The following is a 27,222-nucleotide window of genomic DNA, read 5'->3' as shown; positions in this document are numbered from 1 at the left end:
AGAGACAAATACCTGCTTTGGCTTTGTTGGTGACTTCGTATCTGTAGAGCAGGGAGGGGGAAAAAAGTGTTTTATGTTAAATACCATTAAGAAAAAAAGCAATAATGTCTTTGCATGGCCCCACCCCACCCTGACTGCCTGCAATGCCAGCCTGGATATCCCATTTGTCTACTTCTTCTCCAACAAGTCTCCTGCATTTCTTTCATGCTGCCTACATACTTGGAATACCCTTCTTGAAAGAGTCCACAAGGCCACTCCCCTCTCTACATTAGAGCCTCTCCCGTGACATCCATCACTGGGAAGCGTAAACAAAATTAGCCAGCTAAGAACTTTAATTTATTCCCTTCACAGAATAAAAAGCCCAACTCCATGCTGTGTGCTAGCCCTTGCTATGTTACTGCAGTAATTTCCCTCTGTTCCTCTTCCTCATAGCTGCTCCCTATTGCTCCACTAGCCCCCTGGAACACTATCTGGCAAGTTTTTTGGAGCAGGGATCACTTCTGTGTTTTAGGAAGCACCTCGCAAACTGGGTGCAGTGCTAAGTTAAACAGCATGCTAATTACCTGCAAGAACTAGCACATTTCAAGATAGTGCAAAAAGTAAATTCACTTCTCGTTGAAAACAGATCAGGTCAGTTCAAACTGACACATTATTTCCTCTCACATACCGGCATCCGGAGAGATCTTCGACAGGAGGAGGCTCTGAATCCCGGCGTTCTCAGAGAGCTTGGAGTAATGTAGGGCATCGTGTCCAAGGGCATCTACAAGGCTGAAGTCAGCACCCTTTCTGACCAAGGCTTCCACAATGTTAAGGCCGCCAGCTTCACAAGCCAGCATCAAAGCAGTTCTAGAGAAAACACACAGAGCCCAAGTGTAACGATTCTACTCTTAGGGCAGTAGCTCTGTCACAACTTTTTTGGGAAAAACATCCTGAGTCATGGACAAACATCCATAAAATCCAAGATTTGTTTTTTTAAATCAACATGCACAATTTCTCTCCTCATTTCTCCCCACACACCTGCTCCCACCCCAGCCCCCACCCTACCCCTAGGGCCTTTTTGAGGAATTTGGCATTCTGATCCTTGCTCCATCTTGAGTCTCATCACTGCACTTCCAAGAGGAGGTACCTGATGAGCAGCTTTTATCAGCAGGCTGTCCAGTTTTCGAAAGGAAACTGGCACAGAAGCAGCTTCTGATTAGAAAGGCTGTCAGATGCCAGAGCCAAGATCAAACTACAGCCCTGAGAGTCATGGTGCAGGACAAGAGCATCTATTTGAATACAGCTGCATTTCACTCATTGCTTTTAAGTGAACGCAGATACAGTCATGGAGATTTACTCATTTCAGCCAAAAAGCAAAATAAATTGAAAAGACACACAGTGAAGGAGGACAGCTCAAATCTCCTCTAGAAAACCAAAATATCTTGTTATCCCACAAAAAAATTTAGCAGTCAATCCCAACTCCAAGGCTAGGCAACCTACAAACAGTGTCAAGAGCCTGGAATAGTGGATTGCATGCAGCAGGAGTACACTGTATTTTTTTAAAATCCTTCCAAGTTACTTGCAGGGATGAAGAGTTTTATCAAAAGTACTTTGCTGCATACTAGCATTTGTTTACCCTCCTGTGAAAAATACGCTGCCCTCAGCTTGAAAACAGGTCTAATAGATTGGTGTTTTTTAGTTTGTGCTTTGAAAGGAACAGACAAGAACAATGGCAAACACGATCATGGCAATGAATTTTTTTCAGAGTAGCAGCTGTGTTAGTCTGTATCTGCAAAAAGAACAGGAGTACTTGTGGTACCTTAGAGACTAAAATTTATTTGAGCATAAGTTTTTTTCTCCTGTTGATAATAGCTCATCTTAATTAATTAGCCTCTTATTCCACTTTTTCATGTTCTCTGTATGTGTATTTATATCTATCTATATCTTCTTACTGTATGTTCCATTCTATGCATCCGATGAAGTGGGCTGTAACCCATGAAAGCTTATGCTCAAATCAAATAGTCTCCAAGGTGCAACAAGTACTCCTGTTCTTTTTATGGCAATGAATTGTTTCCTTCCATATTTGTCAAAACATTATAGCACTCCTTTCACTCACCACTTGGGGGCAGAAGCATGGTGGAAAGATGGCAGTTGCACAGCAGTGTGTTAAAATAGTAGTAGAAGGGAGGAAAGTGAAGAATATCATATTCAAGTGAAATTGCAGAGATGATTTTAGAGTAATTGCCCAACTGGAATTTGGACAGGATATTCAAGTTGGACAATCCCAATTTTTATTTTTTCATATTAAGAGAGCTTACATAAATTAGTGATACATATTGCCACAAAATCAGATATATAATACATTCAGCTAGTCTTCATACAAGGAGGAGAGGGCAGAAAGAAAAACAGAGTTTCTCATTTAGTATCATCTTCCTCCCTTGTATTCACCATTACTGTTTTCTAAAAAGAGCAGGAATATAACTACTGTGCTGTCTACTGAAGAGTGAAATGCTCTCATACAAGTGGACAATGAACTTTCAAGAGAGTTTCCATAGAGTCAACAGAAAGCCTGTAAGCGAAAGGTAGAGAGACCTCTCAGAGTGGACAGCACTGTAGGTTCAAAACAAGGACAAGGCCATTCAGCAACTGGACAAAGGGGCTAGTTTTCTTCTTTTCTTAGAAAAGCTGACAACAAAACACTGCTCTAATGCACTTAGTCTGTATCAGTCCAAAGTAAGGGCTAACTCTTATTTTTCCCATATGCTGTAAAGTGCTCTAAATCATCTTATCGTGCATTACAATGTGTAAATGCCAAATCTCCTCAGCAATCCATTTTGCTCTGGCAATTTCAATACTGGTTTATAAAACAGTTCAAACATTTTTAAAAAATGTAAATTCCATCAACAAAATTGTAAAAAGAAAAAGTGGGGAAATACTCTTGGGATGCTCTTCTTTAAAAAGCAATTTTGACAAATCATGAGCCTATAAATTCAACGTATTACTAAATGGTGCAGCTATAGAGAATCATAGAATATTAGGGTTGGAAGAGACCTCAGGAGGTCATCTGGTCCAACCCCCTGCTCAAAGCAGGACCAACCCCAACTAAATCATCCCAGCCAGGGCTTTGTCAAGTCAGGCCTCAAAAACCTCTAAGGATGGAGATTCCACCACCTCCCTAGGTAAGCTATTCTGGCGCTTCACCACGCTCCTAGTGAAACAGTGTTTCCGAATATCCAACCTAGACCTCCCTCACTGCAACTTGAGACCTTTGCTCCTTGTTCTGTCATCTGCCACCACTAAGAACAATCTAGCTCCATCCTCTTTGGAACCCCCCTTCAGGTAATTGAAGGCTGCTATCAACTCCCCCCTCACTCGTCTCTTCTGCAAACTAAATAACCCCAGTTCCAGCACTTCCATCCTGGAGTCCTTTGTTGTGTCTTCTCTTGCAGTTTTCCAGCATCTGATCATCACAGTACTTTAATGGCCTTTTAGACAGGAAAAATCCTTCTGGAAACATGTCTTGTAGTTATTGGAGCCAACTTGGAAATGTGGACTCAAGCCAGACATGGGAAAAAATCCAATGGAGAAAACCAAGCAGCCTTCAAAAGACTGTATATGAATGTTATTGGCCAGATTCTTGTAGGAGGGATATTTAAGTGTGTTTTTCTCCCATTTTACACCACGCTGGAAGTGTGAAGACTGTCTTAAAGGGGCCAGCTGGCCCTATGTATTTACCCTTTCAAATTTTACTTTAGCCATAACTCTCCGCACACGCTCCAAGCCTTCTCTCACAGCCAGGTGACAACCTCTTATACAATTGTCAACATTTACTATTAATGACAGTTCTGGGGAAGTATGATGAAAAAAGAAAAAAAAACTTAATTTCAAAAGGTCAATATCATGGAATTCACTAATACAACAAAGCTATTTTGTTGTACCTTCCATTTTTGTCCCTGGAATTGATGTCTGCTCCATGATCCAGAAGATGTCTACATATCTCAGCATGGCCATTTTGTACTGCGAACAACAGGGGTAAATTCCCATCCTAGGAACACATTTAAGAAACTATGAACAAGAATGAATTCATTCACCCCCCCAAAAAAACCAACCCTCAGTTAATTTAAACGTTAATTATGACCCTTCCTTCTACAGAGCATGGATTGTAAGGCATATCCAGTTTCCCCTTCATAAACCATGGATTTTTCTTCTTTTGTTTGTTATGAAACAAGTGGCAATGTAATTTGGCTTAATTTAATCCCTTGCCTGAGCATCCACAGAGATATCAATCAGCACAGCTTTAGGAATGCTGTTGGTTATTGGTTCTCCCTTTGCTCTTTGGTTAACTCTACAGCAGGTCAGAGCAGGTCTCTAAGGTCCTAGATAAATCATTTAATTTCTTAAGAAATATTTCCACAATAAGTGGTGAGTTTAAACATGAATTAGGTAAATAGAATCAAAAGGACAAGATAAGTCTTCAAGTGAGACAAATTCTAAGTATAAGTTTTGTGATAGACCCAATATCAGATACGACAGGTGGGAAGGAAGAAGTTTCTCTGACTGGAGAAATTATATTCAGACAGCATGCATGAGTGTTTTTATGCCTGAACTCTGGAATGCCACCAGTCTTTTGTCATGCAAGGTATAATTTTATAGGAGGACCTCAAAAGCTTGGGTACAACTCAGTGATTTGTTTTGTCCATGGACATTTCATGGTGGCTACTCTACTTTAAATTAACTTCTCTGAAACCTTAAAGGATATACAGAGTACAGCCAGCAAAAGTGGACTCCATCCACAATGTCTCTATGGATTCAGAGAAGGAGGAGGTCCAGTGGTTAGGGTGCTAGCCTGGAAGACCTGGGTTCAATTTTCTGCTCCACCACAGATATCCTGTCTGACCTAGGGCAAAGTACTTAGTGTCTTTATGTCTCTGTTCCCTATCTATAAAATGGGGAAGACAGCACTTCTTTAGCTCACAGAGCTGTTGTGAAGTTAACACGTTAAAGATAGAAAGGTGCTCAGATGCTATGGTAATGGCAGCCAAGGCAATAAAAGGGCCTAAGATATATAGATGGATATACATTGTTCAATCTCTTGTTAGCTAGTCCGTAAACAAAAAAAATAGTTTTACAAGAAGGTTAAGCATCATATTTCTTTCCACCCCCACACACACACAAGAGAAAAGACATGCCAAGTCCTGGGGCACTCTTTAACCATACCCTCATGTCCACATAGCATGTTTCCACTGAAAGCAAAAAACTCCACACCACCACAAAGAGCTTCCCTTACCTCCAGCTAATAAGGAGGAACAGGGAACATCAGTCTCCCCAACATGATAATGCAAACCATTTATTCCAAACTCAACAACATGAGCAAGTATTCAGTGTCACTGTGTATATACATTAGTGCTGGAACTAGGGGTGCTGCAGTACCCCCTGGCTTGAAGCGGTTTCCATTATATAAAGAATTTAGAGTTTGGTTCAATGGCTCTCAGCACCCCCGTTATAAAAATTGTTCCAGCACCCCCAGAGTATATACAAGTTACATGTGGAGTGGGTTGTGTGTTAGCAGGGCAAGCACAAAGGTGCAGTCCACAGTGTGCTTTACAACATGCCTCTGTATAATAATCTGTGCTACACAAGAGATGATTCACCACCTCAAATTCAAGATACATTTAACTTGCAAGGGCTCACTATAGCTGCCACCTTTGCCTTACAAATGTGGGAAAAGAGAAGGGCTGGCACATATAGGGGGGAGGGATAGCTCAGTGGTTTGAGCATTGGCCTGCTAAACCCAGAGTTGTGTGTTCAATCCTTGAGGGGGCCATTTAGGGATCTGGGGCAAAAATTGGGGATTGGTCCTGCTTTGAGCAGGGGGTTGGACTAGATGACCTCCTGAGGTCCCTTCCAACCCTGATATTCTATGATTCTATGGCACTCATTTGACAGCTTTTCTCTATAAAAGAAGAGGGACTTTTCATTTTCTTCAATACTAGAGATGGGATAGTCTTTAGCTGTTTTCCAGCAACTCTCTCGACAGGTTAATTAGCATAATGAATTAGGCACCAAGCTTTTAATCAGTTGTGAAGCCTATAAAAAGCTTGACAACACTTAGGCTGTTGGCCTGCTGACACCACAGCCTATTATGCTGACCAATATTGTCTTTGTTTCCTTGTATTCCTCTGTCAACCTGTCTGTATCCATCTGTTGTCTCTTGTCTTATACTTAGATTACAAACTCTTTGCGGGGAGGAACAGTCTTTTTCCTTTGTGTTTGTACAGTGCCTAACACAACAGGGTCCTGGTCTATGATTAGGGCTCCGAGATGCTACGGTAATATAAATAGTAAGTAATAAGGCAGCAGAAGGAAGAGACTTGCTGGTCAGGACTTGTCCACATAATGTGCCTCAACCACAGCCAACCTGAGCCAACGGAAAAACTCCAGCAGATTCAAATGGGCTTTGGATCAAGGCCATATGCCGGTTTCTGGCCGCTAGCACAAATCCCTCACTTTCATGAGCAGCAAGTTTGGTCTTTTTTGCATTAGGTGGTGAAGCACTTCTCTTTCAGGTGTGCACCAGCAGGTCAGATGTAAAGGCAACTTCCCCACAAAGGAAATAAGGGAAATTAGAAAAAGTATTGCTTAGAAACTGCTGTAATAGACGTTTGCCAGATTGAAAGATGGAAAACCATTTTAAAGCGTTCAGTGAGATAAAGTACATACCAAATCTTTGATATTAATTGGGCATTTGTGCTCACACAAAAGTTGAACTACTTGAAGGCAGCCACATGAAGCTGAAAAAAAATGAATAAAAATCAATTAAATCCATTTTTAAAAAGTCTATTGTCTCTGCACTGCCAGTGTATAATGGTGGAAGCATCAAAGAGTTCAACTCAAACATTCACACTGAAAAATATTAGAGGTTCTCTTTAAAAAAATCCACTGAAAGGGCATTTGCAGATTTAGACGTTTCCCTGCCTTCTTGCAAACCAAAGACTGCAGCATTATGTTAGTGTCTGAGAACTAACCAATCAAATTGATTTGTCTTTTTTTACCGTCCAAGCAGGACGAGGGTGGGCAGAATACAAAGAGCATGAATTGAGAAAAGCAAATTATATTTTAAAATAAACTTGTAATCACAGCCCAGAGTAGCATAAGAGGATAGTCTTTTTGCCCAAAAACATGAACAACTTGACCCATAATACATTATATCACCTTTCTTGGCACTTTCATGAGTACCCCTGTTAACTGTACATGATTTTAAAAGCAATACGTTTGATTCACTTGTTTGAAGTGTAGCAACGCTGAAGTCTACTGGCCATATGTCACTACAATCAGTAAAACTGAGATGCCATTGATTTAAGCAAGGAGTTCATTGTAACTTTTTTTTTAAAAAAAAAGCAGACACACTGAAACAATGTCAAGAAGCTATAAATAAGAAAAAATTAAAAGAAAAGTGAAGAAAATGTAGTTCTATGAGGAAACAGAAGCAGAGCCTACTTTAATGTATCTTACCGCGGTGCTGACTACTTTTCCAGCCATAACATGAAAATCACACAAGGAGTTACTGGATTTATGTGATAACATTTATCAAGCTCTAGCATAAAAGAGAATGTCTAGGATTGTGTAAATGCCAGAATGAGAGAGTGGATAACAAGTTTTCAACAGAAAAGTTACCTGCATAATGTAAAGCTGTTTTCCCAGAGTTGTCAATGCTGTCTGCTGGGCATTTAGACTGTAGAAAGAAGAAGAAAATGCTTAGAGAAAAATAAAAGAACACAAAGCATTTGTTTGCTGCAAGTACAGAGGGATGACCTCTTGGGACAACCAGCTTTATGAACTACCACAGATGTTCCAGGCCATAAAAACCAATAAACACTGGGTTAATCATTAGAAGGAATAGTTTTCCTCTCAATAAATCCTAACTACTTTAGCATGCATCCCACTTGCTGAAACACATACACTGGAGTTATGGAAGACAACACTCCTGGGAGGAAGACATGACCCCGTAACCCTCCTGGCCAATGAAGATGATCAAAAGTTGCAGAATAAAGGAAACTATACATTCAGAACAGTCTATATCTGGCTGTCTTGTGTAAAGAGTACTCACAAAAAATCCCCACCTCCAAATTTTATTAAAAAAAAACAAACAAACCCATTTTATAATGCAGTTTGTCTACATTATTTACAGTCTTTGTTAAAGAAAATGTATGCTTCATCTTTAGGTATATTAAATGAAGTGACTATTAAGATAATAAATACAATTATAATCTATCTTCATGAGGATTTTTCAAAAAGCCATAACTGAATAATTTTAAAATCCTGGCTTTCCTTTAATACTTTTACCATCATACCTAGTTAAAGTAATAAATCTTAACAGTTCTTTAACATGGCATTTTTCAGCACATAAAACTTTAGTAATATTATGCATTAAACTAAAGTGGTATTTTTAAAAGAATTGGTTTTTAAAATGAAAAATATTAGCTCCAGGCCTTTAAACACAGCACATCTATCTATAAACTTTAGCAAAACTGCTGGGTAAGTGGGCTCAGTTGCAAATACATTATCAGCTTCAATAAAGGAAGCCAATACATTTAAAATTTAAGATGTACATCTAGTCTTCTTGAACTCAACTTCAAAGACATGTGTTGATCTTATGCCTTCCTCACATTTGTAACAGCTTACATCACGTAAAGCAAGTCCGCAAAGAAATAGAGGAGTGTGATCAGAGCATGAACAAACTAATGCTACCAATTTCTTGCATTCTCACTGGTTTCTAATTGTTTACAAAGAGATAAATAATACATAACCAACAAAGCAGTTAGCTGCTGTAGCAGCTGAGTGAGTGAATGGGTACTTTCATGCTCACCCACCCACATCCATCCACTATTGGTAGTTGAATTAACCTGTTACTGCATGCAGTATAACCAGCTGGATGTCACTGTCTATGCTATCACTGGTTCGATTAAAACTGCCATTGACTATTGGATCCCATCTCTCAATATCCAAATTCTCTCTTTCCAACTATTACCTTGTCTCCTTCAACATCACCCACTTGCCCCCACTTCTTCCCATCTGCAGGTCCTGTCTACACCACTCTTAATTCTCAACTCCCCGCTCTCTCCTCTGCTGGCTCAGCCAGAGGTTACCTTTGCTATTCTGTCCTCCATCTTCCCTTAATGCCTCTGACTCTCTCCCCCTGCAAGGTCCATCCCACTAACCCCCAACCCATGGCACACTCTAAATATTTGTTCAAGAAACGAGCAGAGGCAAAGTGCCATGACTACGGTCACTTCCTCCATCTCAAATCTGTTATCGCTGCTTTACATTCCACCATCTTCCTAGGCAAGCAGGGCTACTGTGCCAGTCACGTTGATTTCCTCGCCTGCAATCCTCTTTACTTGCTACCTTAGGAAAAGAGCAGTACATTGGGTAGACCTTGCAATGCACATGGAATCCATCCTGGAGATTGCTGTGGGTTTGGGGGTGGGAGAAACAAGTTCCAAACCCAAGGACCTCAATGAGGATATTATGCTATCCTTCCCCAATTTAGACAGGGGGCGCAGACCAGGGAAGAAGGGCCCTAAAGCTGAGGGACACCAAGAATGCAAGATTCTGGTGCAGATGATTAGGTGGAACAAGTGGTCGAACTAAAAGAGCCACATTTAGCAGTGGTGCAAGAGAGCTAGTGAACATATGTTAGTGATCTAAAAATCAGTTTCGTTTTACTTTACCTGGAGAAGCCTCTTGATGCAATCAAGGTGGCTGTTCTTTGCTGCAAGATGTAAAGCAGTGTGCCCTAAATTAATAAAAACAAAGCAAATTAAATATTCATAATTATGAATTGCACAAAGGTGAAATTATGTACGGTTCTCACCCCAACAGAATCAAAGAGGGGGCTGGGGAAAGAAGACAACTCCACACCAGACTAAAGACAATTAAGTCTTATTCCAAAAGTAGAGACTACTGGTTCAGTTCAGGTGCCACAAAATAATCCCAGTTTATGATCCTACACGTATAAGGCCATGCAAACTTTATGTAAGATTTGCATGAGGATGGGTGATGAGGGTGGATCACTTGATGATTATCTGTTCATTCCCTTTGGGGCACCTGGCATTGGCCACTGTCAGAAGACAGGAAGATACTGGGCTAGATGGACCTTTGGTCTGACCAGTATGGCCGTTCTCTGTAAGAATCCACCTGGACGGAAGTCAATCTATCGCCCAAAGGGTGCATTTGGTCCGACCACCCTAGTTCATGTTTTCTTACCAAAGGGAAAGAAGCTGCGTGTGTAACTTTTGTTTCTTTAAAAATCAATATTGTGCTCACCATTGCCTAGATACCACAACAGAGATGGGCATATTAAAATATCCTACCTAGATCACAATATTTGGGTGCATTTAGAGAAAACAAGTAATTCCCTCTTTTATAGGCATGCAGCCTCACTTAGAGCTCTCCAGAATTGCTGCACAGATATGTTCAGCAAGTGCTTTTGAGACAGCTGTCATCTTGGGACTGAGCCAGGGACATCCAGAGCTAAAAGCAGGAGCTGCTACACCTTGAGCGAAAAAGCCAGGCCCTTCTAGCTGGGGCTGTAACAGACTTGTATCCTCTGCAGATGAGGCAGAGGGGATGACCTGTAACACACTCACCAGGGACATACACTCAGCAGTCTCCTTTTGTGCCTGTTTTATCAATTTGTCAGTTATCAATACTATCTAACAATGCAATACTGTTTATAGAAACAAAAGCAAAGACTGCAATACCTCATCAGCTTTTATGCATATAACCCTGGAAGAAACGTGGAAGTCAGAAAGAAAAAAGTTAGCATATACCAACTGTGAAGAGGAGAAAGAAGCGGCCAAGAGACAGTGGTCTAATACGGATGCTCAAGAGCCATTGTTTGTGTGGTCAGTGGTACTACATGGAGGATGAGAGAGGACTACCAAAGCAAAGTTTCTTCAAACTGAAACAAGCATCAGTTTGAAGCTCAGAAGAGAATAGTTGCTCACCATTCAAAATGATGAATGGATTAATCAGTCCTAAAACAGGATCATAAAGTGACAAAGTTTGGGTCAAATTTTATATATGATGCACCTACAGTTTCAAAGTTAACCACTCTCCCAATTTTGCATGTGTAATTTGAATTCTTCCTCCAAAATCACAGAGCACCTCTCACATGTGATAAGTATTCTGTTGTGTGCAAAAAAGCTAACCCATCAAGTAGGTATTTTAGTCAGAAACTGATCTAGTCCACCCAATGTTTAAAGCCTATTATTGTGAGAGATGGAGTATTGATGGGTCATTCAGGCAAACTGGACTGGCTAGTTAACATAGAGTATTCATTCTGTACTTACCCCAACCGAAACACCATAGTCTATTAGAAACTCAGCCAGTTATCCCCCATTTTCTCTTTAAAGTATTAATGATAAAAGGCACAGGGATTTTCTTGAGAACTGAAACACTTCAGGCTAAATAGCTCTGAGCTCTGCTTTGGGCAATCAGCTCCTACCATCAGCCATCAATCCTCAGGAAATGCCCTGCGGCAATTCCAGTACAGTTAATGGGGTTAATAGTCTGGATACACAAAGTTAAGCCTAAAAATCTTTACCTAAACTAGGCAGAGTCTTGTTAATTTCATATCTTCAGAACAGGTTTTATGTTGGAGAACCATCAATTATTTTGCAGTCTTGAGTCCACTAGCATGCTTAATTTTATAAACCCGAGGTTGAAATTTTCAAGACTGGAAGTACGAGTTAAGGCACCAACAGTGTGTATGTTTATGTATGCAGGCATAATACTGCAATTGCTTTAATCAAATTGCTAAAAGATGCATGCAAATGAGCAGTAAAGCACCTAACAAATACAAGCTGTCCAAGCAGTCACCCAGTTTTCACAATCAATGTAGCTGCATAATTTCACGTGACATGTTGTTTACAGACTTCTCATTTTGAAAACACGACTTTGGTCTTGTCTATGCTACAGGGCCTTTTTCAGCATAGCTTAAGCAGCTACGTCGACAGAAGGAGTTCTGCTGGTGTAGCTACGCCAATTCTTTGAATGACTTTAGCTATGCCAGCTGAAGCACTATCAGCAGAGCCGTGCCTGCACTGGGGTTTTTGCTAGCATGGCTAGGTTAGCTGGGGCGGTGATTATTTCCACACTCCTTTCCGACACAGCTGGCAAAACTCTGTAGTGTAGACTAAGCCTACATCTTGTCCTACATAAAACATGTAGCAAAGGCTCATAGTAACGTACCTGTACCATCCTGTGCCGTGACATCCACACCATGCGTCATCATAATTCTGAGGCACTCAGCATGTCCCTTAGCAGCAGCCAGGTGAAAACTGAAAGACAATTTACACTCAGCTGATTTTATTAACATCTCTTTTCCATTAGCATTAGTAAACCAACTGTTCAGCTTTTCCATTTTGCATCCCTCAACTCCTCCAAATATTCCCCAAGTATATTGTTCTCAAAGTGAATAATGAATGTGTGACAGCTAAAAGCATCTTCCTTCCATGTTCATACTTCTACTCAGGATGACTTCTTACTAACCAAGTACATTATGCACAGTTCCTATCCAACTTCTAAACTAATGGCCAAATCCTGGCCCTACTGAAGTCAGTGGCAAGACTCCAGCTCAAGTCAGTGACGCCTGGACTGGTACTCGTCCTCAAGCAGAAGCAAATAACACACTTGTACTGCTCATCTACCCTCAATAAATTACCGAAAGATCACAGATATTGCAGAGTTGCGAGACTGTGGTATAAACATACTCTAATTTGGGGTTTTGCTTTTCACCATGCATTATCTTGCTTGTTGGCAAAGTAGGAAGTTGTGGAAGTTGCCAGCCACTAGAGACCCATTCAACAGAAGTAATGGCTAAAGACTTAACTACAGAGTAGACAGCAGTAGTTGTGTTCTATCCAACCATTTCACACATCATCTCTGGTGTTTCAGGATTTACAGACTGTCCTGTGAACAGGCAGCCATGTGCTTTTACTGAGGTATGCTATGTGACCTATAGAAAGGTGGGAAGCAAAGGGGGAGGAATGGGGCTTTTGAAAACTGGAAGAGTTAATGGATAGCATGTGCAATTTGACTACAAAGATGATTCATACGAGACACAGTATTCTGAGTGATTTTACTAGAAAATGACTGCGTACCAAGTTGATGAGTACGTTGGACGACAATTTGCTTTCAGATAGCTTTGTACATTTCTCAGGACCACAAGCTGTGGGGTAAAACCCAAATCCAAAGGACAAAGGCGGTTCAAACTAATCCCAAACCACTACAAGTGAGAGATATGGAGGCAGCTTAAGCACGTATGCTAGCAATTGTAAAGAAACCAAAACTCCAATAGTAAGTAGCTTTGGTAGGGTCTTTTAAAAGTTTGATTGCTATCAATACTACTGACCTCATCTGATGAAAACAACAAATTTTCTAAGATCAAAAAGGCAATTTAACATCATCATCGTCTCTTCTCCCACCTCCCAAATATCAACTACTGTATTTAAGAGTTTGCATTTTGGATAGTAGTTTTAATATTTAAAGGAAGCCAACATCAAAGATTTGCTTCCAAGTGGGCATCAGCCCACTAAAGAAGATCTGGACAGAGAACCATGGGATCCTGGTCGACAACTAGGACTCTTAAGTGTCACAGGAAATATGAGAAGTGACAACAATTCTGCAGATGTTTCTGGCAGAGGACATCAGAACAGCAACACTACACTCTGCTAACCTGCATGTACCATAGCTATGCAGACTGAGGACATACAAATATTGTATTAAAGGTTCTACTGAGAAGTTAATGAAGGTTAACAATTGGTGGGTGGTAATGATCTAGATTGGAAGTGGTTTATACTACGGTTTTGTCTGTGATTAAATTCATTGTTCATTTACTTCTTTCCTTAAAACATGGCTCTGACCTACGTTAGTGGTCTTGTCTTTACTCTACAGCTTGAGTGCTCTGATTGCTACTAATAAACACAATCACTTCACTGTCTTCTCTTCATTGATCTCTCATCATAAGCATATTTTGCAAGTTCTTTGGGGCAGGACCTTTTTCTTTCATGTGTGTACTGCACCTAGCTCAATGGGTCCCCACCCAATCCCAGCTTAGGGTCTATGGGCACCAGCATAAAATATAACTATATACTCTTGATGGGGAATAGTACCCACAAAACCAGACAAAAATAAATCCTAATGGGCACTGATTTGCAGCCTTTAAAAAAGGCAAAAAGAATCTCAATAGAGATGAAAGAACCAAAAAAACAAGATCCGGGAAGGAGCGGATCACTTTAGCAGAACACTTAAGCATGGGCTCAGCAGCTTGCTGGACTGAATCTTAGATCATGTGGAACTACCATCTCACCCCCACCAGACCAGCACTGCCAATCACTGTACCAGAAGCTTGGAGTGCACTGCTCTGGCTTTAAACTGTCCTTGGGATACACAGAAATATCCTGTACATTCATCACGGCACCCACCACTGCCACAAATAACAAACTAAACATTTAAAGCCTTTCTGAAAATATGCTAAAGAACATCAGAAGAATGTCTGGCTAGAGGGTGGTATATATTTATATATTAAAATAAAAAGCAAGACTCATGTACTAAGTGACCAATAAACAGAATCTTATAAACAAGATTTTTCCAGAATAAAATATTTCTCAGTGTTCTGGGGAAAATGATTGGGAGAGGGAAGTGACTAGACGGATAAAAATCGAACACCTCTAATTTAGCTAATACAATAACATTTCACCAATATTGAATCAGAATCAAAACACATTCACGTAAATCTCCGATGAGATCCTAGCTACCCAAGATTAGACAATGTGCGAAGAACACATTCGGCTTGTTTACATTTGGACACTATTTGTCAGAACCATAAACGCTTGCATAGTAACAACTTGGCTAAATCATTGACATTATGATTCACAGCCAGATTCTGTTTGCATAAAGGGTTGCACCAATGTAACGAAAATACCCAAATGCATTGTCAGAAATATAACGGGAAGGGTAAATACCTTTAAAATCCCTCCTGGCCAGAGGAAAAACCCTTTCACCTGTAAAGGGTTAAGAAGCTAGGATAACCTCGCTGGTACCTGACCAAAATGACCAATGTGGAGACAAAATACTTTCAAAGCTGGAAGGGGGAGAAACGAAGGTTCTCTCTGTCTGTGTGATGCTTTTGCCGGGAACAGAAAAGGAATGGAGTCTTAGAACTTAGTAAGCAATCTAGCTAGATATGAGTTAGATCTGTTTAATTTAAATGGCTGATAAAATAAGTTGTGCTGAATGGAACGTATATTCCTGTTTTTGTGTCTTTTTGTAACTTAAGGTTTTGCCTAGAGGGATTCTCTATGTTTTGAATCTGATTACCCTGTAAGGTATTAATCATCCTGATTTTACAGAGGTGATTCTTTTACTTTTTCTTCAGTTAAAATTCTTCTTTTAAGCACCTGATTGCTTTTTCATTGTTCTTAAGATCCAAGGGTTTGGGTCTGTGTTCACCTATGCAAATTGGTGAGGATTTTTATCAAACCTTCCCCAGGAAAGCGGGTGTAGGGTTTGGGAGGATTTTTATTTTGGGGGGGAAGGGTGGGGGAGAAGAAGATGTTTCCAAGCGGGCTCTTTCTCTGTGATATATTTGTTAGACGCTTGGTGGTGGCAGCAATAAAGTCCAAGGGCAAAAGGTAAAATAGTTTGTACCTTGGGGAAGTTTTAACCTAAGCTCGTAAAAATAAGCTTGGGGGGTTTTCATGCAGGTCCCCACATCTGTACCCTAGAGTTCAGAGTGGGGAAGGAACCTTGACATGCATAATAAAAAGTTTTGTTGTATTTAGATAAAAACAGACTGCAGAGAAAGAATCAATAAGTGGGGGGGGGGGGGAAGCAATCCCTTTCAGGCTGCAGAATGCACCCAGATGTCTAAAAGCAACACTTCACTGGGGCAAATGACTTACACAGCACACTGCCACATGCCATCACTTACATGAATGTCAGGATCTTGCATGCTGTAAATGAATCAAGAAGTCTTCTCATTTTGTAAGTTTAAGCGAAGATGTATCAAACTTATAGAAAAGTCATTCCAAAAAAAAACTGAGAAGGGAAGAGGGAAGAACATACACAAATAATCTGCATGTGTAAGAAAAAACTCACAACAGATATGAAGTGAATATCATCAAAGCTGAGAGAATAATGCATAATGAATAATTTGACAAGTTTTACCTGTTTGCTAGTTTTGTGTCAGTAGCTTATGTTTCTTTATAATTATACTTATTTGAAAATATTTGCTGAATGCCTACAAGTAATTCTTAGTTTGTAGTTCGCTCAGATAGTTAATATTTTGGAATTTGAGCCATCGTGCAGGTTTCTGGTGTGAATCTTCACACTTACATGTTTTAAGTTTGCATTGTGAATATTCTAATTGAGTAAATTTTACTCTTTCCAAAAGCATTCCTGCTTGCAAATTTATTTGCTGAAATATTGATGGGAATTGATCAAGGAGTCAAACACAGGCAAAGCAAATTCAATTATTCTAACAAGTATTTGTGGGAAAATACTGTGGGTATTCACTCTGATCATAGCACTCCTCCATATGGGAACTCTGGTATCTTTATCTACACTTAAGTTTTCAGATACTTTAAATCTGAAATGCCAAAAGAAATTCCCATAGGATAATTTTTTTATATTGTTACATTCTGTGGCATTATATGGTAAACACATACAGGTTTTCAGCAAAGAACAATATTTAAACTACAAATAAAAAAAGGACCCAAGAGTCAGAAGGAAGCTGCTGAATTTGCTACAATTTTTCATTCTTCACTGAAGAGTTCAGTGTGGCTTTGCATACCTACCGATCCCTTTAAGAACCTCAAGGAAGAGGGCAGATTCTCCAGATGTGTCTAGATCTTTAACTGCTTTTTCAATTCCAGGTGGAGATTTTACAATATTATTTATGTAGTGTGTTACAGATTATATCTAAAAAGCTAGGGGCCTATATTTTGAGGAATGACTAGTGATTTTGCTTTAGCACATTGATTGGGCCAGATTTTCACAAAACGCAGAGCACTTGTCCTCTGGAAGTCTTTCAAGGTATCTCAGCTTGGGCACCCAATAATCAGGGCTACCAAAAGCTTAGTCACTTTTGAGCGTTTAGGCCATGACCTCTGGCAAGTCCACTTACAGTCAACATCTGACAACTGACGTACGGCATAGCTTGGGTCCAAAAAGATGCACAGGCATTATTGGGAAGGTCAGAGGAAGACCATGCAAAAAAAAAAATGGAATTTAAAAAGAAGAGTGGACATATGTGGTGGAAGCCTACTGTAAGCCTATGAGGCTGTGTGAAAGACTACATGAAGCAGACCACGTAAGGAAAAAATAAAATACAGAAAAGCATACAGAGGCACAGGATGTAATCAAAGCAAAAATGTAAGGGGGAGGGGAACACCTAGTCAGTACCGTAAGAGGAGAGGATGAGGAGCTTTAACTTAATGTTGAAGGAGATAGTGACCAGTGAGTTCAATCTTATTCGACTGAGGATGGATAAAACAACGAGGAGACTAACAAATTTATTTGGAGCTTATGCCCAAATAAATTTGTTAGTCTCTAAGGTGCCACAAGGACTCCTCGTTGTTTTGGCTGATACAGACTAACACAGCTACCACTCTGAAACCTGAGGATGCACAGAGACTCCTGATTCTACCACCTCTCTAGGTAACGCATTCCAGTGCTTCACCACCCTCCTAGTGAAATAGTGTTTCCTAATATCCAAACCTAGACCTCCCCCACTGCAACTTGAGACCATTGCTCCTTGTTCTGTCACCTGTCACCATTGAGAACAGCCGAGCTCCATCCTCTTTGGAACCCCCCTTCAGGTAGTTGAAGGCTGCTATCAAATCCCCCCTCATTCTTCTCTTCTGCAGACTAAACAAGCCCACTTCCCTCAGTCTCTCCTTGTAAGTCATGTGTTCCAGCCCCCAGATCATTTTTGTTGCCCTCTGCTGGACTCTCTCCAATTTGCTCACATCCTTTCTGTAGCGGGGGCCCAAAACTGGATGCAATACTCCAGTGGCCTCACCAGTGCTGAATAAAGGGTAGTAGTTACTTCCCTCAATCTTCTGGCAACGCTCTTACTAGTGCACCCAATATGCCGTTAGCCTTCTTGGCACACTGCTGACTCATACCCAACTTCTCATCCACTGTAATCTTAGTGCTGTCAAGCAAGAAGAAAGGTTCCCAAGTATAGAAATAAGCAGAGGAGCTGTAGAGATTTTATTTGCTACAGAATAATTCTTTACAGGCTGCTTACAATTTCCTAAATCATTCAAGACAAAAGCTGCATATTTCCAGTTGCTGGAGTTTTCATCATCTGGGAGCCTTGAAGTGGTGCATTTTATTTGTATCTTTCATGAATAAACTTCCTTTTAAAAGAAAGCAAACAAAACTTGATTCCTGCTTCCTGACTGCAAAATGAATTTAAACAAAGAAAAACAAACTTGTGAGGCTTGATGTGAAGAAGTGGCCATATTTCTGAAAGTTAGATTCTCACTGCATAATATATTCAAATCCTGCTGTCACATACACACATTCCTTCAATTTCTCTCTATATGTAAGGGATGCCTTTTGCCACCAGGATTCATTAATATGATCCAGCAATCCAACCATAAAGAAGTTCTGTATTAAAATCACAAATGAGTTTGATTCCCCAGAGTTTAAATTCCAGGGTATTACTAATTAAGAGGTCTCTTGGTTTTTGGTACTGTTTCTCTCCCTCTCTGTGTGAACCTTGCAAACTGCTAATTGTGTTAGTACATTCTAAGAGAGTCTGTTCTCAAAGCAATTCTTTGTAAGAACTACTCACACATAGAGAGACTCAAAGCAATACTCTGTAACAACAGAAACAGCACCCAGAGACTCCCTGCCCTTTTGTTGTATTCATGTCATTTTGTTAACAATTGTGATTAAAATAGAGATAGAGGATGTTTGTGAATGGATGCTTGGTGTGGATTTATTACTGAATGATCAGGGAGGTGCCAGCCTAAGAATCCAGTGTCCATTGGTTGAAGAAAGCGTCAAGTGGAAATAACCAGAGGACCCCGGAGGGCAGACTGGAATCTACCCAACAGCCTCAAGAATGGGAGAACCAAAGAACAAGATAACATCTGGCAGCACGGAGCCGTCAGGAATGTGCCATCTGCTGATTGATTCAGCAACAGCAGGATGAAGCAATTCCCATAGACTGGCATAGGAATAAATTCCTATAAAAATGGAGCAACCAACTTCCAGGAGCGTCAGATGAGCATCTGACAAGGCCCTGCTCCCTCCTCATGTCCAGGCCACCTGGCCAGTGGCTTGGCATGAGCAACTCTAAGGCTGGTAACTATGATAACAACCTTGCAGAACCTCTGCATGTGTGTGTGAATGTGTGAATACATATGAAATTAAATGGAATGTTATAGCTATAACTAACTGCTTACTCTGATTCTTTCTGTATTCACAATAAATGTGGCATTTTTCTTTTTCCCCTTTAATGAGATCCTGCTGGTTTTTATTTTATTGGTATAACAGAAAATTTGAACACCTTTGATATTCACTAAGGCAGGGCTCCTTTTTGCTGTGGACGACCATTTCCAGGGTTATTGTGAGTGGAAAGAAGTTTATTAACTCTGCTCCTAGCCTTCCCACCTCAGCACAGGAGCAGTGACCTCCCAAGGGGAAGATGAAGGCAGATGCTCCCTATTGAACATAGGAACAAAGCAACTCACCATTTGGAATCCATCCTGCATGGGAGGACAAACACCTAATGATTTGTGCTTCTACCATTCTGAATATATACTGATCCATTAGCAACTCACACAGTACCCAAGTCAAAATGACTTCTTTAAGAGGAGTGCAAAGCATGCTATTATGAAAGCCCAGACAGCAATGCACAGCAAAATTCATGCAGACTCTGGAAAAAGCAGAGAATAACTGAACTACCATAACATTAGATGAAAATTCAGCTCAGTACTGTATAATTAACGACACACACTCAAACAATAACTAAAATGTGTGGAAGGAAGAAAAATGTTTGTGTTTTGTTGCCCAATTCACAACAAAATGGCTACCTACATTTGGCATCCCTGAGCAAGTTTTAGATAGCAGGTAGCAACAGGCAGTAATGGAAATTCCATTTTCTAAAACATCAAAAGTTGACTGATTTTTATACTTTTGATTATAGAATCAGAGTAGTCTGATCAAACAGGTCTCTTTCTAAAAAAGTCCATCCCCATGTTGGTAGAGAGAAAAGTAAGAGATCTTAAAGATATTTGATCTTGAAGATATTAAAGTTGATTCTAGAGTTGATCTCTGTAGAGGTCAAGAACAAGTGATAACAGAAGTTCTTATTTAAGTGCCAGAAAGCAAAACACTTATTAATGTTTGTATAGTACATGTAAGAGCACCATCATTCTATTATGTAGCCCTTAAACAGCGCTTTTCAACAGAGGATCTGTAAGAACTTTACCAAAAGGTATGAGAGTGGAATTAATCCAAGTTTACAGGTTGGGAGACAAGCACTTGACCAAGCAATTCAATGGCAGTGCTGGTAAAGGAACACAGGTCTATAGAATCTCAGTCCCCTGCTTAACCACTTACAATGCCACCTCCTAGTACTAAGTGGATCTTGCTTTGAGAACTCGTTTAAAACAAGTTTGTGGTTCACACACGCAAAAAAATGACATTTGAACAGAACAGAACACAATGGAACTGGTATAATAAATATTCGGTCTTAATCTGAGACACAGTAACCTTCAAAACACAAACTGAATCAGAAAAATGCAGACTTGTGTGTGGGACGAGGAGGTGATAAGACAATACTTGCTGGAACCAGCCCCTTTATCAGCTGTACTGTAAATTTATCCTCAAAGCTAAAAATGGTAATTTTCTAGATCACCACCACCAACCTCCTCAGAATGAGTTCCAGCTATTTGGTAAGAGCTCAGCTCTGCAGCTGCTCCACTTACAGAGTAGTTAAGATTTGACAAGGAACTCTACTAAAGTATGTATCTATAGGGTATTGGTACAAAGGGTGCTCAGAGAGCAGTGCTCCCAAGAGAGCTGCAAAGCAGATATATATTGGCAGAATTAGTATTCTCTGCAGAGGAGAATTCCCCCATAGCTTGAAAGTGGCATCGGATGACACTTGGCAAAACTCAAAGTGCTTGAGAACACTCTGGAATTGTGGATGATAAATGACTAGTGAGCTAGTAAATACAGTATCATGGCATGCAAGGACCAGAGCGTGCCCACTGGGCAAACTGCACCATTGTTCTCGGTCATTTTCTTCCAAGTGCTCAGAAATAGGCGGCACAGGGGGCGGGGAGATCAGGGTCATGTGCCCCCCCCCCCCAGATTTGCTTCTTGGCTTGGACTGAGCATGCTCAGTAACACTACTGAAGCCAGCTGCCCTCACTCTGCCGCCCCCACCCCCACTATTGGCAGACACAGGTTGTTTCTGCTCAGAAAAATACATTACATGCAATCTTGCTTGCTGAAGTACACTGAGAACTCACTGAGTGTATGTCTACACTACGGAATAAGGTCGAATTTATATAAGTCGTTTTTTTAGAAATCGGTTTTATATATTCAAGTGTGTGTGTCCCCACAGAAAATGCTCTAAGTGCATTAAGTGCAGTAACTCGGCGGAATGCTTCCACAGTACCAAGGCTAGAGTCGACTTCCGGAGCGTTGCACTGTGGGTAGCTATCCCACAGCTCCCGCAGTCTCCGCTGCCCATTGGAATTCTGGGTTGAGATCCCAATGCCTGATGGGGCTAAAACATTGTTGCGGGTGGTTCTGGGTACATATCATCAGGCCCCCGTTCCCTCCCTCCCTCCGTGAAAGCAAGGGCAGACAATTGTTTTGCGCCTTTTTTCTTGAGTTACCTGTGCAGACGCCATACCACGGCAAGCATGGAGCCCGCTCAGGTAACCGTCACCCTATGACTCCTGGGTGCTGGCAGACACGGTACGGCATTGCTACACAGTAGCAGCAACCCATTGCCTTCTGGCAGCAGACGGTGCAGTACGACTGGTAGCCGTCATCATCGTGTCCGAGGTGCTCCTGGCCACGTCGGCTGGGAGCACCTGGGCAGACATGGGCGCAGGGACTAACTTTGGAGTGACTTGACCAGGTCATTCTCTTTAGTCCTGCAGTCAGTCCTATTGAACCATCTTATGGTGAGCAGGCAGGCGATACGGATTGCTAGCAGTCGTACTGTACCATCTTCTGCCGGGCAGGCAAGAGATGAGGATGGCTAGCAGTCGTACTGTACCATCTTCTGCCGAGCAGCCATGAGATGTGGATAGCATGCAGTCCTTCTGCACCGTCTGCTGCCAGCCAAAGATGTAAAAGATAGATGGAGTGGATCAAAACAAGAAATAGACCAGATTTGTTTTGTACTCATTTGCCTCCTCCCCCGTCTAGGGGACTCATTCCTCTAGGTCACACTGCAGTCACTCACAGAGAAGGTGCAGCGAGGTAAATCTAGCCATGTATCAATCAGAGGCCAGGCTAACCTCCTTGTTCCAATAAGAAAAATAACTTAGGTGCACCATTTCTTATTGGAACCCTCCTTGAAGTCCTGCCTGAAATACTCCTTGATGTAAAGACACCCCCTTTGCTGATTTTAGCTCCCTGAAGCCAACCCTGTAAGCCATGTCGTCAGTCGCCCCTCCCTCCGTCAGAGCAACGGCAGACAATCGTTCCATGCCTTTTTTCTGTGCCGATGCCATACCAAGGCAAGCATGGAGGCCGCTCAGCTCACTTTGGCAATTAGGAGCACATTAAACACCACACGCATTATCCAGCAGTATATGCGGCACCAGAACCTGGCAAAGCAATACCGGGCGAGGAGGCGACGTCAGCGCGGTCACATGAGTGATCAGGACATGGACACAGATTTCTCTGAAAGCATGGGCCCTGCCATTGCATACATCATGGTGCTAATGGGGCAGGTTCATGCTGTGGAATGCCGATTCTGGGCTCGGGAAACAAGCACAGACTGGTGGGACCGCATACTGTTGCGGGTCTGGGACGATTCCCAGTGGCTGCGAAACTTTCGCATGCGTAAGGGCACTTTCATGGAACTTTGTGACTTGCTTTCCCCTGCCCTGAAGCGCATGAATACCAAGATGAGAGCAGCCCTCACAGTTGAGAAGTGAGTGGCGATAGCCCTGTGGAAGCTTGCAACGCCAGACAGCTACCGGTCAGTTGGGAATCAATTTGGAGTGGGCAAATCTACTGTTGGGGCTGCTGTGATGCAAGTAGCCCACACAATCAAAGATCTGCTGATATCAAGGGTAGCGACCCTGGGAAATGTGCAGGTCATAGTGGATGGCTTTACTGCAATGGGATTCCCTAACTGTGGTGGGGCCATAGACGGAACCCATATCCCTATCTTGGCACCGGAGCACCAAGCCGCCAAGTACATAAACCGCAAGGGGTACTTTTCAATAGTGCTGCAAGCTCTGGTGGATCACAAGGGACGTTTCGCGTGGGATGGCCGGGAAAGGTACATCAACATGGGATGGCCGGGAAAGGTACATGACGCTTGCATCTTCAGGAACTCTGGTCTGTTTCAAAAGCTGCAGGAAGGGACTTTATTCCCAAACCAGAAAATAACTGTTGGGGATGTTGAAATGCCTATATGTATCCTTGGGGACCCAGCCTACCCCTTAATGCCATGGCTCATGAAGCTGTACACAGGGAGCCTGGACAGTAGTCAGGAACTGTTCAACTACAGGCTGAGCAAGTGCAGAATGGTGGTAGAATGTGCATTTGGACGTTTAAAGGCGCGCTGGCGCAGTTTACTGACTTGCTTAGACCTCAGCGAAACCAATATTCCCACTGTTATTACTGCTTGCTGTGTGCTCCACAATATCTATGAGAGTAAGGGGGAGACGTTTATGGCGGGGTGGGAGGTTGAGGCAAATTGCCTGGCTGCTGGTTACACGCAGCCAGACACCAGGGCGGTTAGAAGAGCACAGGAGGGCGCGGTATGCATCAGAGAAGCTTTGAAAATCAGTTTCATGACTGGCCAGGCTACGGTGTGAAAGTTCTGTTTGTTTCTCCTTGATGAAACCCCCCCACCCCTTGGTTCTCTCTACTTCCCTGTAAGCTAAGCACCCTCCCCTCCTCCCCTCGATCACCGCTTGCAGAGGCAATAAAGTCATTGTTGCTTCACATTCATGCATTCTTTATTCATTCATCACACAAATAGGGGGATGACTACCAAGGTAGCCCAGGAGGGGTGGTGGAGGAGGGAAGGAAAATGCCACACAGCACTTTAAAAGTTTACAACTTTAAAATTTATTGAATGCCAGCCTTCTTTTTTTTGGGCAATCCTCTGTGGCGGAGTGAGTGGTTGGCTGGTGGCCCCCCCACTGCATTCTTGGGCGTCTGGCTGTGGAGGCTATGGAACTTGAGGAGGAGGGCGGTTGGTTACACAGGGGCTGCAGTGGCAGTCTGTGCTCCAGCTGCCTTTGCTACAGCTCAACCATACACTGGAGCATACTGGTTTGGTCCTCCAGCAGCCTCAGCATTGAATCCTGCCTCCTCTCATCACGCTGCTGCCACATTTGAGCTTCAGCCCTCTCTTCAGCCCACCACCTCTCCTCCCAGTCATTTTGTGCTTTCCTGCACTCTGACATTATTTGCCTCCACGCATTCGTCTGTGCTCTGTCAGTGCGGGAGGACAGCATGAGCTCGGAGAACATTTCATCTCGAGTGCGTTTTTTTTTCCTTTCTAATCTTCACTAGCCTCTGGGAAGGAGAAGATCCTGTGATCATTGAAACACATTCAGCTGGTGGAGAAAAAAAAAGGGACAGCAGTATTTAAAAAGACACATTTTATAAAACAGTGGCTAATCTCTTTCAGGATGAACCTTGCTGTTAACATTACATACATAGCACATGTGCTTTCGTTACAAGGTCGCATTTTGCCTCCCCCCACCGCGTGGCTACCCCCTCAACCCTCCTCGTGGCTAACAGCGGGGAACATTTCTGTTTAGCCACAGGCAAACAGCCCAGCAGGAACGGGCTCCTCTGAGCATCCCCTGAAGAAAAGCACTCTATTTCAACCAGGTGACCATGAATTATATCTCACTCTCCTGAGGATAACACAGAGAGATAAAGAACAGATGTTGTTTGAATGCCAGCAAACATACACTGCAATGCTTTGTTCTACAATGATTCCCGAGTACATGTCACTGGCCTGGAGTGGTAAAGAGTCCTACCATGAAGGACGCAATAAGGCTGCCCTCCCCAGAAACCTTTTGCAAAGGCTTTGGGAGTATATCCAGGAGAGCCGTGAATGCCAGGGCAAAGTAATCCTTTCACATGCTTGCTTTTAAACCATGTATAGTATTTTAAAAAGGTACACTCACCGGAGGTCCCTTCTCCGCCTGCCGGGTCCAGGAAGCAGCCTTGGGTGGGTTCAGGGGGTACTGGCTCCAGGTCCAGGGTGAGAAACAGTTCCTGGCTGTCGGGAAAACCGGTTTCTCCGCTTGCTTGCTGTGAGCTATCATCTTCTTCGTCCCCAAAACCTGCTTCCGTGTTGCCTCCATCTCCATTGAAGGAGTCAAACAACACGGCTGGGGTAGTGGTGGCTGAACCCCCTAAAATGGCATGCAGCTCACCATAGAAGCATAGAAGAAGATGGTGTGGATTGCTTACAAGAAGTGGAAGGTTGGACATATGACCAGGGAAGAGTATAAAATTATTGCTCGGGCATGTAGGAATGTTATCAGGAGGGCCAAATCGCACCTGGAGCTGCAGCTAGCCAGAGATGTCAAGAGTAACAAGAAGGGTTTCTTCAGGTATGTTGGCAACAAGAAGAAAGCCAAGGAATGTGTGGGCCCCTTACTGAATGAGGGAGGCAACCTAGTGACAGAGGATGTGGAAAAAGCTAATGTACTCAATGCTTTTTTTGCCTCTGTTTTCACTAACAAGGTCAGCTCCCAGACTGCTGCGCTGGGCATCACAAAATGGGGAAGAGATGGCCAGCCCTCTGAGGAGATAGAGGTGGTTAGGGACTATTTAGAAAAGCTGGACGTGCACAAGTCCATGGGGCCGGACGAGTTGCATCCGAGAGTGCTGAAGGAATTGGCGGCTGTGATTGCAGAGCCATTGGCCATTATCTTTGAAAACGCGTGGTGAACCGGGGAAGTCCCGGATGACTGGAAAAAGGCTAATGTAGTGCCAATCTTTAAAAAAGGGAAGAAGGAGGATCCTGGGAACTACAGGCCAGTCAGCCTCACTTCAGTCCCTGGAAAAATCATGGAGCAGGTCCTCAAAGAATCAATCCTGAAGCACTTGCATGAGAGGAAAGTGATCAGGAACAGCCAGCATGGATTCACCAAGGGAAGGTCATGCCTGACTAATCTAATCGCCTTTTATGATGAGATTACTGGTTCTGTGGATGAAGGGAAAGCAGTGGATGTATTGTTTCTTGACTTTAGCAAAGCTTTTGACACGGTCTCCCACAGTATTCTTGTCAGCAAGTTAAGGAAGTATGGGCTGGATGAATGCACTACAAGGTGGGTAGAAAGCTGGCTAGATTGTCGGGCTCAACGGGTAGTGATCAATGGCTCCATATCTAGTTGACAGCCAGTATCAAGTGGAGTACCCCAGGGGTCGGTCCTGTGGCCGGTTTTGTTCAATATCTTCATTAATGATCTGGAGGATGGTGTGGATTGCACTCTCAGCAAATTTGCGGATGATACTAAACTGGGAGGAGTGGTAGATACGCTGGAGGGGAGGGATAGGATACAGAAAGACCTAGACAAATTGGAGGATTGGGCCAAAAGAAATCTGATGAGGTTCAATAAGGATAAGTGCAGGGTCCTGCACTTGGGACGGAAGAACCCAATGCACAGCTACAGACTAGGGACCGAATGGCTAGGCAGCAGTTCTGCGGAAAAGGACCTAGGGGTGACAGTGGACGAGAAGCTGGATATGAGTCAGCAGTGTGCCCTTGTTGCCAAGAAGGCCAATGGCATTTTGGGATGTATAAGTAGGGGCATAGCGAGCAGATCGAGGGATGTGATCGTTCCCCTCTATTCGACATTGGTGAGGCCTCATCTGGAGTACTGTGTCCAGTTTTGGGCCCCACACTTCAAGAAGGATGTGGATAAATTGGAGAGAGTCCTGCGAAGGGCAACAAAAATGATTAGGGGACTGGAACACATGAGT

At 42.4% G+C, this 27,222-nt stretch overlaps 1 protein-coding gene across 2 annotated transcripts in view; it reads right to left on the bottom strand.

Moving 5' to 3' along the window:
- RAI14 (retinoic acid induced 14) overlaps positions 1-27,222 on the bottom strand; it is a 133,994-nt gene that overhangs the window by 15,032 nt on the left and 91,740 nt on the right. For both annotated transcript variants that reach the window (XM_073343703.2, XM_073343704.2), the window contains exons 4-10: positions 12,235-12,323; positions 9,711-9,775; positions 7,654-7,711; positions 6,700-6,770; positions 3,918-4,024; positions 668-846; positions 13-41 (exon numbers count right to left, since the gene is read on the bottom strand). In XM_073343703.2, the coding sequence (XP_073199804.1) occupies positions 13-41; positions 668-846; positions 3,918-4,024; positions 6,700-6,770; positions 7,654-7,711; positions 9,711-9,775; positions 12,235-12,323 (598 nt within the window). The remainder of the gene's footprint in view (positions 1-12; positions 42-667; positions 847-3,917; positions 4,025-6,699; positions 6,771-7,653; positions 7,712-9,710; positions 9,776-12,234; positions 12,324-27,222) is intronic.

The sequence above is a fragment of the Lepidochelys kempii genome, chromosome 5 (assembly GCF_965140285.1).
Source record: "Lepidochelys kempii isolate rLepKem1 chromosome 5, rLepKem1.hap1, whole genome shotgun sequence".
In the NCBI taxonomy this organism is placed as follows: Eukaryota; Metazoa; Chordata; order Testudines; family Cheloniidae; genus Lepidochelys; species Lepidochelys kempii.
The sequence above is the reverse complement of the archived record's forward strand: the minus strand, read 5'-3'. Positions and strand labels throughout refer to the sequence as shown.